The sequence below is a fragment of the Lepidothrix coronata genome, unplaced genomic scaffold (genome assembly GCF_001604755.1).
Source record: "Lepidothrix coronata isolate B3197 unplaced genomic scaffold, Lepidothrix_coronata-1.0 Scaffold175, whole genome shotgun sequence".
NCBI lineage: Eukaryota > Metazoa > Chordata > Aves > Passeriformes > Pipridae > Lepidothrix > Lepidothrix coronata.
In genome coordinates, this window is record NW_016690355.1 from 1286111 (window position 1) to 1298434 (window position 12324).

The 12324-nt window shown below is 35.2% G+C and overlaps 1 protein-coding gene across 5 annotated transcripts in view; it reads right to left on the reverse strand.

Moving 5' to 3' along the window:
• LRP1B (LDL receptor related protein 1B) overlaps positions 1 to 12324 on the reverse strand; it is a 675815-nt gene that overhangs the window by 227913 nt on the left and 435578 nt on the right. For all 5 annotated transcript variants that reach the window (XM_017830208.1, XM_017830207.1, XM_017830205.1 and 2 more), the window contains exons 11-14: positions 10002 to 10182; positions 7150 to 7369; positions 5404 to 5593; positions 325 to 447 (exon numbers count right to left, since the gene is read on the reverse strand). In XM_017830208.1, the coding sequence (XP_017685697.1) occupies positions 325 to 447; positions 5404 to 5593; positions 7150 to 7369; positions 10002 to 10182 (714 nt within the window). The remainder of the gene's footprint in view (positions 1 to 324; positions 448 to 5403; positions 5594 to 7149; positions 7370 to 10001; positions 10183 to 12324) is intronic.

Sequence of the window (12324 nt, forward strand, 5' to 3'; positions counted from 1 at the left end):
TTATATAGATTTAATATAATAATTATATGGATTAATTTTGGACATTTTTAAAACCAGTTCAGTGAAATATTTAAGTGTTTTATCATTACATTCTGAAATATTTTCCAGTGCATTTTATCCTCACATATTGTGTACTTAATATTCTGTCTTCTTTGAAAAATCTTTATTATATTTAATAAACTGTCTTCAGCTAGAATCTTTATCCAAGGAATATTTCTTTATCTTATAGGGCCTCTAGGAGGCCACACTTCCTTGTTTTGTTTTTTAGGTCTGACTTGATCCCTTGACATCAGCATCAACTCAGATGTTCTTTAGGAATCTTACTCATGCAGGTTGTTCTGTTTTCCTCCAAAAGCTGATTATCAGCACAGGCACAAACTCTGCCTCCAGGAATGGCCAAACACAGAGTGCTGCAGCCTCCATTATTAACACGACATGCATTGTCACCTGGGAGAAGAAAAAAAAAAGGCAACTTTAAAACCAACAGCCATGCTAGAACTAGATGATTTTTTATTTTTTTTTTTTTTTTTTTAACAACAAAAGCGCAGGAAGAATTTTTTACAATTATTTTCCTCTCATTTTAGGGACATATTATTCTCATAGTTTGGTTACTGCAGGTTATAATACTCAAACATATTTTGTTACAGGTTGTAATACTCTGTAATAATAAAAACCACATAAAAAAGCCCTGTACCATCAGCCCATAACATTCTATCACCGTTTTTTAGGAGGAGAAAAAATACTGCAAAATATTTGATACAGCTACATGCACATAGTGCTTTCAAGAAATCAAACAGTATATAAAGGAATGTTCTGAAGTTAACTGGCATGTGCATATGTTAAAACAATGTGACTGCAAAGACAGACTAAGTGAAAAATGGAAAAAAGAAAGGAAGCAAATTAAAAGCTTAAAATGAAATCTAGAGCAGATAGAACACAGGCAAAAACGCCACTACTCTTTTCTGAGCACACCTGCTATTTCTTTGCTTTCTTTTTCCCTGTTAATGTTTCTTCCCAAGAGCTGTGCACTGTTCACACGAAGATGCTGACAGCTGTCAGGTGTTTTAATCATCTACCAGAGGCTGCTGCATTCCCACCACCTCACTCCTTAGGCAAGCAGACTCGAAACCACTGAAAGCCCACTGAAGCAAATGTTACAATTTCTGTTTGTGTCACTTTGGTCATGACCTAATTGCTTAGATATGCACTGCTGAGGACATCCAACTTGTCACGATCAAAGCTCTGTTGGTGATAACTGACTGTGATCAAGCAAGTTATAAAATTTCATGTCTGCTGAACCTTTAAATTAAAACAACTTTTTTTCATCTTCCTGTTCTGGTAAAAAGCAGGTGCTCCCCTCCCTGCTCCTCCTCTTATGGTGCACAAAACACTCATCAGCTTCCTGAGTTAAAACAGACTCCACCCAACTCCCTCTCCTCAGAGTGCCATCACTTCACTTTTCATGGAAAATATAATATTACGTTCACATAGATGTAGCTGTGAACATGAATATTAAACTGTCCTGTCAGAGCCATAGCTGTATGTGCAGTGAAATCTTTTCAAATTACCAAATGAACATCAGATAACCAGCAAATAATTTAAGAATTTTAAAATTTTCAAATTTTAAGATGAACCCTGGTATGTCTTACTGTACAGTAATACTTACTAACCTTTTCTTATACTTTTTTTCTGACCCCTCATACATCCTTTCTTAGATGAAAATGTGTCTACAGTCTGTTAAATCCCACTGAACTTTCAAATAAATCTGTGCAAAATGATTAATAGAGAACACTGTGAAAAGCCACTGTGGCCATTGGGAGAGAGGGAGATGGCAAGAACACAGCTGTATAAACAGGGAAAACGGGAATTCTCTATGAAGTGTGAGGGCTGGATCACAGTTTTAGATAGAGCAGTTCCAAATTAGACTGGGCATTTTATATACATTATTGGATCTTGACTTCATGTCTTAGACTATGGCCTAAATCACTACAAAAATCAGCTCCTTCATTACATCTGTGCTCACCAAAGCCCAAATAATTGAATAAAACATCAAAAGAGTAAGAGATGTATTTGCTTCTGAATTTTGGAAAAGCTCAGGTAAAACACAGTTTCAGAAAAAGTAGCCTTGAAACTCTCTACATCTTTACAGAGCCATCCACTGTACAAATCAAAGGATGTCAGTAACACAAAGATTTAAGTTATCAGAAGCTGCCAAAAGAAACAACCCAAAATATAATCTTCAAAAGTGAATCCAGAATTAACAGCACAAGTCAAGGAAATTTGAAGTGATTTAATTAAAGAATGCACATATGTTTGTCATTTCACTCAAAAAGAATAAGCCTAAAGAATAAAAGACTAAATCAGACAAATATGGAAAATGCATTGAATAGTCATGATGATTCTGAAGCCCAATGAAAGCTTAAAATAAATAATATCAAAATTAAAACACCTGATCAAAGTCAACTGCTCCTTCTTGAAGATAAAAGTTCCTACTTAACCTCATAATTGGGATGACAAACTACAGCTCAGTAGGTTATTTGCAAAGTAAGTGATAAAAGAGAGGATGATGACAAGGAAAATGGAACAACCAAGAGTTAAAGCAAAGAGATCCTAGATAAAAAGGTTTATAAAGTGAAGTCTTCAACCTGAAGGTGCAATGAGATCTTCAGTCCAATCAGTCTTGCTGAAGAGACTAAAATGTCTCCCAAAATGCAGTTCAAATAGGTTAAGCTTCTTTATTGAACAAGCTGTGGAACTTTTAAAGCTACCAAGTGCTTAGGAAATTAAATTTCCTCAACTACTGTTCAGAACAGCTACTTTATATGGGTGATCTTAAAATAGTCCCAAAAATTTTAAAATACTTTCAAAGCTATTATCACGTTTTTTGTATTTTGCCAGCATTTGAAACAGCTGCTGCCCTGACATTTACATGTGACTAAAATTAGGCTGATTTCATTTTAATTAGCTAAAAATTAGGCCAGAGCTAAAAGAAACCAATGTAATTGTATCTCAGTCATCATTCTCAGAAAAAAAAAAAAGAAGTATGGCAACCGTACACATTTGTTTAATCTTCTCATCTAAAAGATACACTGAAGTATTTATTGTATTTGTACCTGCCTATAAAAATAAGCTCAAGTGCCGTTGAAGTTGTGTAAGCACACTTAGGATCATACCAGAAACATGAAGAGCAGCAGACTGGGGCTCGAGCAGCTCTTTGTAATCTGAGGAGTTAAAATATGAACTGATTTCAAAAGAGGCTATTTTAACTGCTGTGAATGCACTTACACAAGAATTATTTACATATAAGTAGCAATCTCCCCTTTCACTGCAGTGGAAATATCCACAGGCTTGGCAGACTCATATGCTGACTGTAAATCTAATTCCTATGACCCTTTGGGTCTCTCATAGAGACCCAAAGACTAAGCCTAAGAAAGCAAGATGAATTCTAATCTCCAAAAGCAAGAAAACAAAAAACATTCCTCCACAAGAGGATTGTGTCTCAAGAGATACAGAGACAGTGAAAAACAACTCTCCTCAAGGATGTACCAAAAGCTTTATCTCACCATACAAAGTACTAAGCAAAACAGGATTGGCACAGTCAAGTATCCTGTAAAAGACCCCCTAATAAAAATGCCAGTCTCAATTCAACTATGCCAAAATTAATTGACATGGTTTTTCCTTGTGTAGACAGTGACAATACCAGCAATATCAAAACAGTAACCTCAAAACATGAGAGCTAAATATTTCTAAGGTATGTGCATGTAAGCTATAAAATATAATTCATAGCATAAAATTAACTACTATGGTTTTCTCTGTACCATGTGATCCAGCCTTGATCTTGCTCTTTCAGAAGAAACACACAAACAACAACAACAAACAAACAAAAAAAAAAAAAAGGGGGAAAAAAACCAACTTGAATTTCTTTATAATAAATGTTTATGCTCCTTTGGGAACAATTCAACATCAGCCTCACTGAGCATGACAAAAAGGGAAGATTCTAAAGGCTGCAGTTAGCTAACAAAATTCTAATTGCAATTTCAAACAAAGAATGTATTAATGGGCCAAATTCTCTCCCTTAAGACTTAAGCTCATTCAGCAAAAATGCCTAAGAGGTAGTACTTTCTCTCCCTGGTGCCAGCTTATTTGGAAGTTAATAGCAATTGCATTAATTTTTAAATGCTCCTTTTTTCTAAAAAGAAAGGGAACTTCCTGAGTATTGGCTAAAGCAGCAGAAATACCAAGTATTTAAAGCAAACAGTGCATCTTCTATTAGCAGATACAATTCAAGGCATTCTGAAATTCAGTCAACTTGAGGGTAGATTTAGGGGCAGATTTTGCACAAAAACCCACACTCCAAAAACCAAAACCAACCAAACAAACAGATACCAAAAAAACAAACCAAACCAAAAATGATGAGAAAAAAAAAAAAAACAAAACACAACAAATCCAACAACACCCCTAAATAAACTATACTTCTACATGGCTTTGAAAGTAAGAGAGAGTCCCTGAAACGCATTTGTGATAAGGGGAATGCTGTTAAACTGACCTTGACATAGCACAACAGGACTACACATACTAGTTTGGTTTAGGTATCCAAAATTTAGATATTATGGTATCAAAAAGGAGAAACTTTTAAGCAGTAAATAAATAATGATCTTTTAAACAGTATTTTATTTGTACTGACTCCTGATGTTCATTTTTATGCTTGGTAGCAGACCAGAAATATTAACTAGAAATATGCTTTAACTAAAGACAGCAAATATTCAGCAACTCTTCTGAACTCTGTATGCAGTAAATTGATTTCAAAGTTTTCTTCTATAAAATATGTTAGTAAGTTCACATGTGTAGCAGTAATTTCATTTTCTAAGCTCCATCCACGCAAACCTATGGCCTTTATTTCATTTCTCCACTGATACAAGTAGCTACAACTATGGATTTTTCCCCTACTCTCGAAGAACTACTTAGTCTTATTCTGTGCAACATACAGGGTTGCTGTACACAGGATGTGGGAGAAAATTTAAAAAGGAAAAGAGAGGTGAGATCATAGATCCTGTCTAAGAAAAGGTAAATCTAATCAATATTTTATGTCTATGAGCCAATGCACATATGCTACCCATTTTATTTGATACTTTCACAGTATCTCTTGGACATATAAGAAAAATGACAATAAAGGCAATGTAAATACCCAGAAGAAACACAGCTATAAAGTTATGATCCAATTTCCAGTAATTATGAGATGATCAGCTTCAACATCAGTGGATTGAAACATTGGAAAGTATCTTTGTCATGCCACAAGTCATATTTGGTTTTCTATTCTTGTTCACCTAGTCACCTCAAAATACTAAGAGATGATAAGGAAGAAGATCCTTTTATAACAGACCTTCAGAGAAATTGTGTAAGTACCTTGCTGTTTACGTGGATCATAAATCTGGAGCCCAAACAAAGGTGGTCTTTCACTTCTCAACAGTGTCACATTCCTTGTAAGCAGATCCAACTGGAAAATTGACCCATTCATATAATCCGTCCAGTAAATATAATTTCCATGGTGTGATAGCCCAAAAGGATGATTCAAATCTTTTCCACTGTAGACTACCTGCAAGTAATTAGTGGTAGGTGAGCATCATTAATTATTAATTTTTCAGACAACTTAAACTGGGAAATAGGAAAGCTGAGGTAAGTACTGTGCCCAAACATAACTTAATGCAATAAAATCAAGTAAAGAGTGCAAACCCCTTCTGTTCACCAGCATCAACATCTAGCTTCAAAAAATTTTGTATAAATGCACTGTAAGTGGCCACTGTCAGATAACACAGGAAGAGGCTGCCCAGGGAAGTGGTGGAGTCCCCTGAAGGGATTTAAAAGACACGTAGATGTAGTGAACTTGGCAGCTGCAGTTTGGAATGATGAGTTTCCTTCTGGCTGGGATCCTTGCTTGAACTAATTCCCAAAAGTCTATTTCTATCTTGCCTCTAGAGAGAAGGAAGCAGTTCATCAGATGCCCTACCTTGTCTCTATTTATAGACACAAACCCAAGGGAACAGGGAGATAAAGCCAACTAAAAATACAACTACTTTAAGGTGACAAACATAGTTCTCTTTAGTCCTTCAAATTTTCTTTTTGGGCTTGGAATCCTTCTGGTCAGAACTCCCCATCTCAGTGAAATGCTTTTGATCAAAATGCATCAGTCAAAAATCCACCAGCTACTGGTGGAATTAAGGACCTCCCCATCCCCCCAAATCTTCACTATACTAACACAGAATAAAAGATGTGATTGATCCAGTTAGTTGTAGGATATTTTGGTTAAAATTTAACAACTAATGATTCAGCATCAAAAGCAAGTATCTTCCAGGATTTTTTAGCTACATAGATTTTATTCAAGTAGTTATGCATTTTATTTATATCCCAGGACCACATAAAAACACATTTCAAAAGAAACCATAATCATTCTGTGACACACTTAAAAATAAAACCTGTAAAGACAGGTGCTTCTTATTATTCACCAGTCATCAGTTTCATGAAGCAGATGGTAAACCTTTCTTAAATTATCAGACTCCAGTCTAAGCTTTAACCATTTTTGAAATGTTTTGTTCTGTGCTTGTTACTTCCACAGAGCAACACAGAACCTCTACACAGACTTGTATCTAGCTGGAATAGGCAAAAAAATAGGCAAAATAGGCAAAACCTAAAGCAATCTCTCTCCCTCTTACCTCCACTTGTTGACTGCTGCCATTCTGCATATTACCACAAATGCTCAAGCAGGGTATTGAGATTCATCAAAACCAGCTTATCAAGTTAAATAAAAAGCTCTCTCTGGCAGAGCCAAAGAAATGTTTTTTTCCTACTAAAAAGCTCTTTGTAGCTTGATTTGAGTTCTTTATGGCCTAATCAAAACATTGTCACACAAGAAAAATAGATTTTTAAAAAAAATAATAATCGAGTTTAGCATCACTTACTGGAGATGAAAATTTTAAGCTGCATTACAGTCCCTCACAGGAGAAAGCCAACATCACCTGCTTCAGCAGAGATGATGCTGGACATGCCTCAGGGTTATGGAGGCTTTAAAAACCTTGAGAAGTATTTTTAACATAGCACAATAAAATCCGGGGAAAGAGCCTGCCTGTGGCAAAAACAGCAGTATTTTTCTTTTACCTTCCTGTCAGTTCCATTCAAAAATATCCTTTCAATGTGATCATAATAGGCATCACACCAGTACAACACATTGGCACGGTAGTCCAGAGTTAAACCATTTGGCCACAACATCTTTGATGTCACAAAAATCTGCCGACTGTAGCCGTCCATCCAGGCCTTCTCAATCCTTCCCACGCTGGCATCTATTTCATCTTCTTCCCAGTCTGTCCAATACATCCATCTATTAAGTTATAAAAACACGAACACTCAGATACCATTTTAATCATGTGAATTATATTGTAGACTTTTAGCAACAGTTCATCTCCAAGCCAGAGCAATTTTGACTTTGGCATGTTTCTCTCCATTGCTGTTTCTACAACTGTGTTTACTCTCCCTGTGTAGCAGATGTTGCTGAAGTGACACTTGTGTAGTTCTGCTTATATTGTGACGAATTACACAAATATCAAATGGGCCAATAGCCAAGAAAGTGAAAGAATTCCTTAAGACCTTATTTAATCCCACCAGAATTATGATTTTTTTTTTTCTTTAAACAAACACTTGTATTGACTTTACCACAAAGTTCAAACTTTTGCAGTGAGGGTTTTTTTTTGGCCTAGTCTAACTTGCCTTTATGATGCAAATCTAATTTTTATTATGCTTAATACCATGAAAAAAGTTGCAATACATTAATTAATTGCACTCCAGCTTAGGAGCTACCTGGCAAGGGATAACCTTGACATTCTGTGAACTTCAGATCCCACATGAAAGCAGCCAAATTGCTCAGAAAACTATTATGAGCACTTTGTCTATCACAAAAATGTTTAGAAATATTTGCTGTAAAAACTAGTTGGAAAATAGCTAGCAGGCAATTTTAACATAGTTTCATGGTTTATAGTGCAGCAATGTAGATTAAAAAAAAACCCTCTGACAAATAGGCATCTTAAGCAAGATTCTGTTAAGGAATCTACAATATTGGCTCAGATGAGTTCTATGAGATATTCTCTGCTGGACACTACAGAATACATCCTAAATACTTTTTTTCATTATTGAATTAATCTGATTATTATATTTTATTAAAGAATTTGCTGGTGAAAACTGTGATTTCAACAATTTAAAACACACAACTTGAACTTGTAAAAGGATTGTACAGGATTTCAGTTATCAAGTATTAAACAGAGGAAAGACATCATGCCAATCCTAAATGGATCCTATTTGTTCAAGTGGAATGATTTAATTGGGATTGATGTGCCTTACCTTTTATTTGCCCAGGTTTACATTTCTGAAATAACTTCTGTGATCCTAACACACTTAATGGGTCTGCACTTTGAAGAATGGAATTTAAATTCTGAATTTACAAAGGAATGAATCACTGAAGTGAAAAATTATTTTGTTATCACACCTGTGTATATGATATCAACTGGTAAAAAATTTTAATCAAATACACTTATGTATAATCATAATTTGATTTTTATTTTATATAAGGAACAGGGAAAAATAAAGCAAAATCACACCATTGTTACACAGGTTTGCAGATATGCAAATGTAGTTTTTGGTTGGTAGTTTTTTATTTTTTCAAGTCATCCACTAGAAGGTTATTTTGGGTTCCTTTAATGTTTTGGTAAATATATGCTAAGAACATCAGTCAATTTTTGATCCATGAGCCTCATAAACTTTGTTGCATATTTGACTGAAATAACTAGGTTTAATCACAGAATTATAAAACCTGCATACGTCCTGAAGCCCAGGCAGATGCAGGTCAACATGGTACTTATTTTACTGGAAGACAAAATATGTTTTACAAATATTTATGTGAGTGCTCAGCAGCAATTACTGAGCTTTTCTCCATTAACTTTTTGTCTGTACTTATTCTAGTTATCATGTCATAAGCTAAGACACGCTTACAGTAACAGACATTTACATCAATGTGCTTTAATTGTATCTCAAAATGCAGTTAATGCTTCTACACTGGTTAAATCAAGACTAAAATAGTTGAAAAGTAATTAAAATGCCATAATAAATGCTATCCCTCAGGAAGAGCTTCCATGAAGGACATGCTATTTTATTAGGAAAGTGTTTTATATAATAGCCCTTTTCAGACAATACATCTTCATACACTATTACATGTGCCATGTATCTACTGAGCTGGAAAATTTAACAAAGTAATTGTAGGTGTGGTTACGGTTCGTGGTCTGATTTTATACCCTTACTATCTGACCTTAATGAATTGTAGCCTTTCCACAGTCACTTCCACTCAAAGACATGGTCAAAACAGAAAACCTGGTAGTGTAAATATTTTCTAGTAATAGGAAAACAGCAATCAATCCAGCCATGCAAAAACTACCCACCTACATTGTTCTCTAGTGACAATTCCCTGAATAAATCTAACTGTGAATTCCTAAGTAAACCACAACTATACCACATTAATTTAATGTTCTTTTTATTATGCAGCCTATCAAAACTAATTATGCTAATAAGTAATGAAAAGTACCTGTCTCATTTAGTTTTGTAAAACAACGTGTACAAGGATATGGGCATAATTATCTTCAGAAGCTGAGACTTACAAGGAGAGAAATAAAGAAGAGCCTCATAAAGTTCACTTAATATTAAAAATTCATACAGGTCTTACACACTCAATTTGTTTGAGAAAAAGGTGAATCACATTGAGCTTAACAGGACAGACATTTAGTGGTGACTGAGCAGATATGTTCTTCTGATGGCTTCAGGCAAGAATACTGGACAGGAATTACAGATATTATAGACTCCTGGAGAATTCCAGATTATGACATGACTCTACAAACCTCATCCTAAGCAAATTCACTTCTGTATTTATACTATAAAGACAATCATTAAACAAAAATCAGTTTGCTTCATACCCATTGACAGGATCAACAACAATTCCTCTAGGGTGGGACATGTCTCCCTCCAACAAAGTTTTTCTGCTCTGAGCAGCTTTTTCTAGTCTGGCAACAGCAATTGTTTTCCTGTGGCCATCATTTGTCCAATAAAGATTATTTCCAATCCAGTCCACTGCTATGCCTTCTACATTATCAAGATCTGTTGAGAGAGAGAAGACAGCAGTAAGAGATTAATATTATTTATGTTCTAACATTATCCATTAATATAAACAACGGACATGATACAGTCCACACAGGTAAATTAGATTATTTCTTTGAATCTGAATCACATCTGATGTGTCTGTCAATATCAGTCTCTGCTAAAGGTACTCCACAAAAAAGACTAGTCATACAACTTGTGTATTAAACTGTAAGTCTTCATATGTTAACCACAGGTGGCCCTGGGAAAGTCACTATTTAATAAAATCCTACTTAATTTTAACCTTAAATATAATTAACACTCAAATCAAGCACAGGTTCCAGGATCAGCTCTAGTACTCTAAATTACCTTGCTTTTACCTAAATCACAAGTTTTGTTCTTATTTAAAAAAAAAAATTAGGCAAAATGGGCATTCAATTAGCATTTGTTCCATTGTCTCTTGACCGTACAAAACACCACAGCCTGAGTTACTCCCCACAGCTTCGTGCATGAGCAAACTGCTCTCAGGGTGAGCGATACACGAGCAAAGAGCAAGTGGATGCATTGATGGGCTCAGGAGTTTGACAGTGGCAGGGCTCCATCCACAACAAAAATGATTAAACAGCACTCCTCGCAGACCTGTGGAGGTTCCCCCATTTGAGAAATAGTAAAACAATGCCCCGAGCAACAAGATTTCCCTTTGTGGTGATAAAAAAGGAGGTGAGTAGGGTTGAAAAGGTAAAAAACCTCCACCAACCAACCACCCAAGCAACCACACACTAAAACTCATACTCCCTACTATGCTGCTTCTGAACAATGGACACTGTATTACTTTTTTGTCATCCTCAGATGCACAATCCTACAGCACAATTTCAATGACAGGACTCATCAAGACTTAAAAAAAAAGAATGTAAACTGCTTTCTCTGTTCATGTCTACACCAGTAAGGACATCCAGACGCAAACTTTCATCAGACTGGTTCTTTCTCACCAGTGCTAGTGTCGCTTTCTGATCAACGCTAAAATCTTTTTGAAAGATTTCTCAGAACAAACGTGTTGCAGAGAGATTTTCCTCCCAATGTACATAAAAAAAATCATTATATTATTACTTTTCAGGAAATTTTTATATGACCAAATCACTGATCCTACTTGAACCTCATTTACACCAGATGCACCTGTGAAAATTTGTTAAACTGAACACACCTGTTAACAATCCGAACTGAGCTGCCAGCTGTCAGCTTTCCAGACAAGAACTTCATATGAAGTCCTAGAGCGCTAGTTTGGGACATTTCAAGTTTTTATCAGTTATTTTTACTGCAGTAGCATTATGTTGTCACCCTCAGCTTTCTCCACCAAAATTCTTCCCCACAATGCAATCAGTAAGTACTAAAGGAAAGGTCTTGCTAACGTTATTCAGCACACCTACAAATTCTCCTTTGTGAGATGTCAGATGTATTTTCCTCGAGACAAACTTCTCACCCAGAATATTTTTTAGACCCCAAACACCTCTACTGACCATGTCTCAAATAAACTATCTCATTCCCTACAATAAATCGGTAAAATTATTTCTGATGCACTGGAATGCAAAGCTCTTCGACCAAGTCACAGTCTACTTAGTATAGCACAGAAAACCTTTGGCTTACTACAGCCCATAGATAACCTATGGTATGTCAGCAACACACTAAGAAAAAATATGACAGTTTTACTCATACAATGAAATATTGTGCTTTTTATGCACTTGGATGCATTAACAGCATCTATAAAAGGTGCTGTTTCAATCTCAATAGCACTGCAACATGATAAATTACTTTGGTGTTTTTGTTGAACAATGTTTTTTAGTGATTGTAATACCATCATATTATAGCCCCTCTTAAGTTAGCAGAGCTGTAATGTTTTCAAATACCTTGTCATTGCAAAACTTTTCATTTTTTATTTTTATAACAATTTCCCTTAAAAAAGAAGCAAAACGCATTTCAACATAATGTTGAAGTATATTAAAATTATGATATAACTCGCATTGTATACTAAAATTTAAAAATAACAAGCATAACCCTTACTGAGAGAGATGAAAATAAACATTATGAAGAGAGATAATTCAGACAGCATGCTTTCAATTTTTTAAAACGGAAAACTAAAGAAGCTGAGCGCTACTGAAATTCATAGTG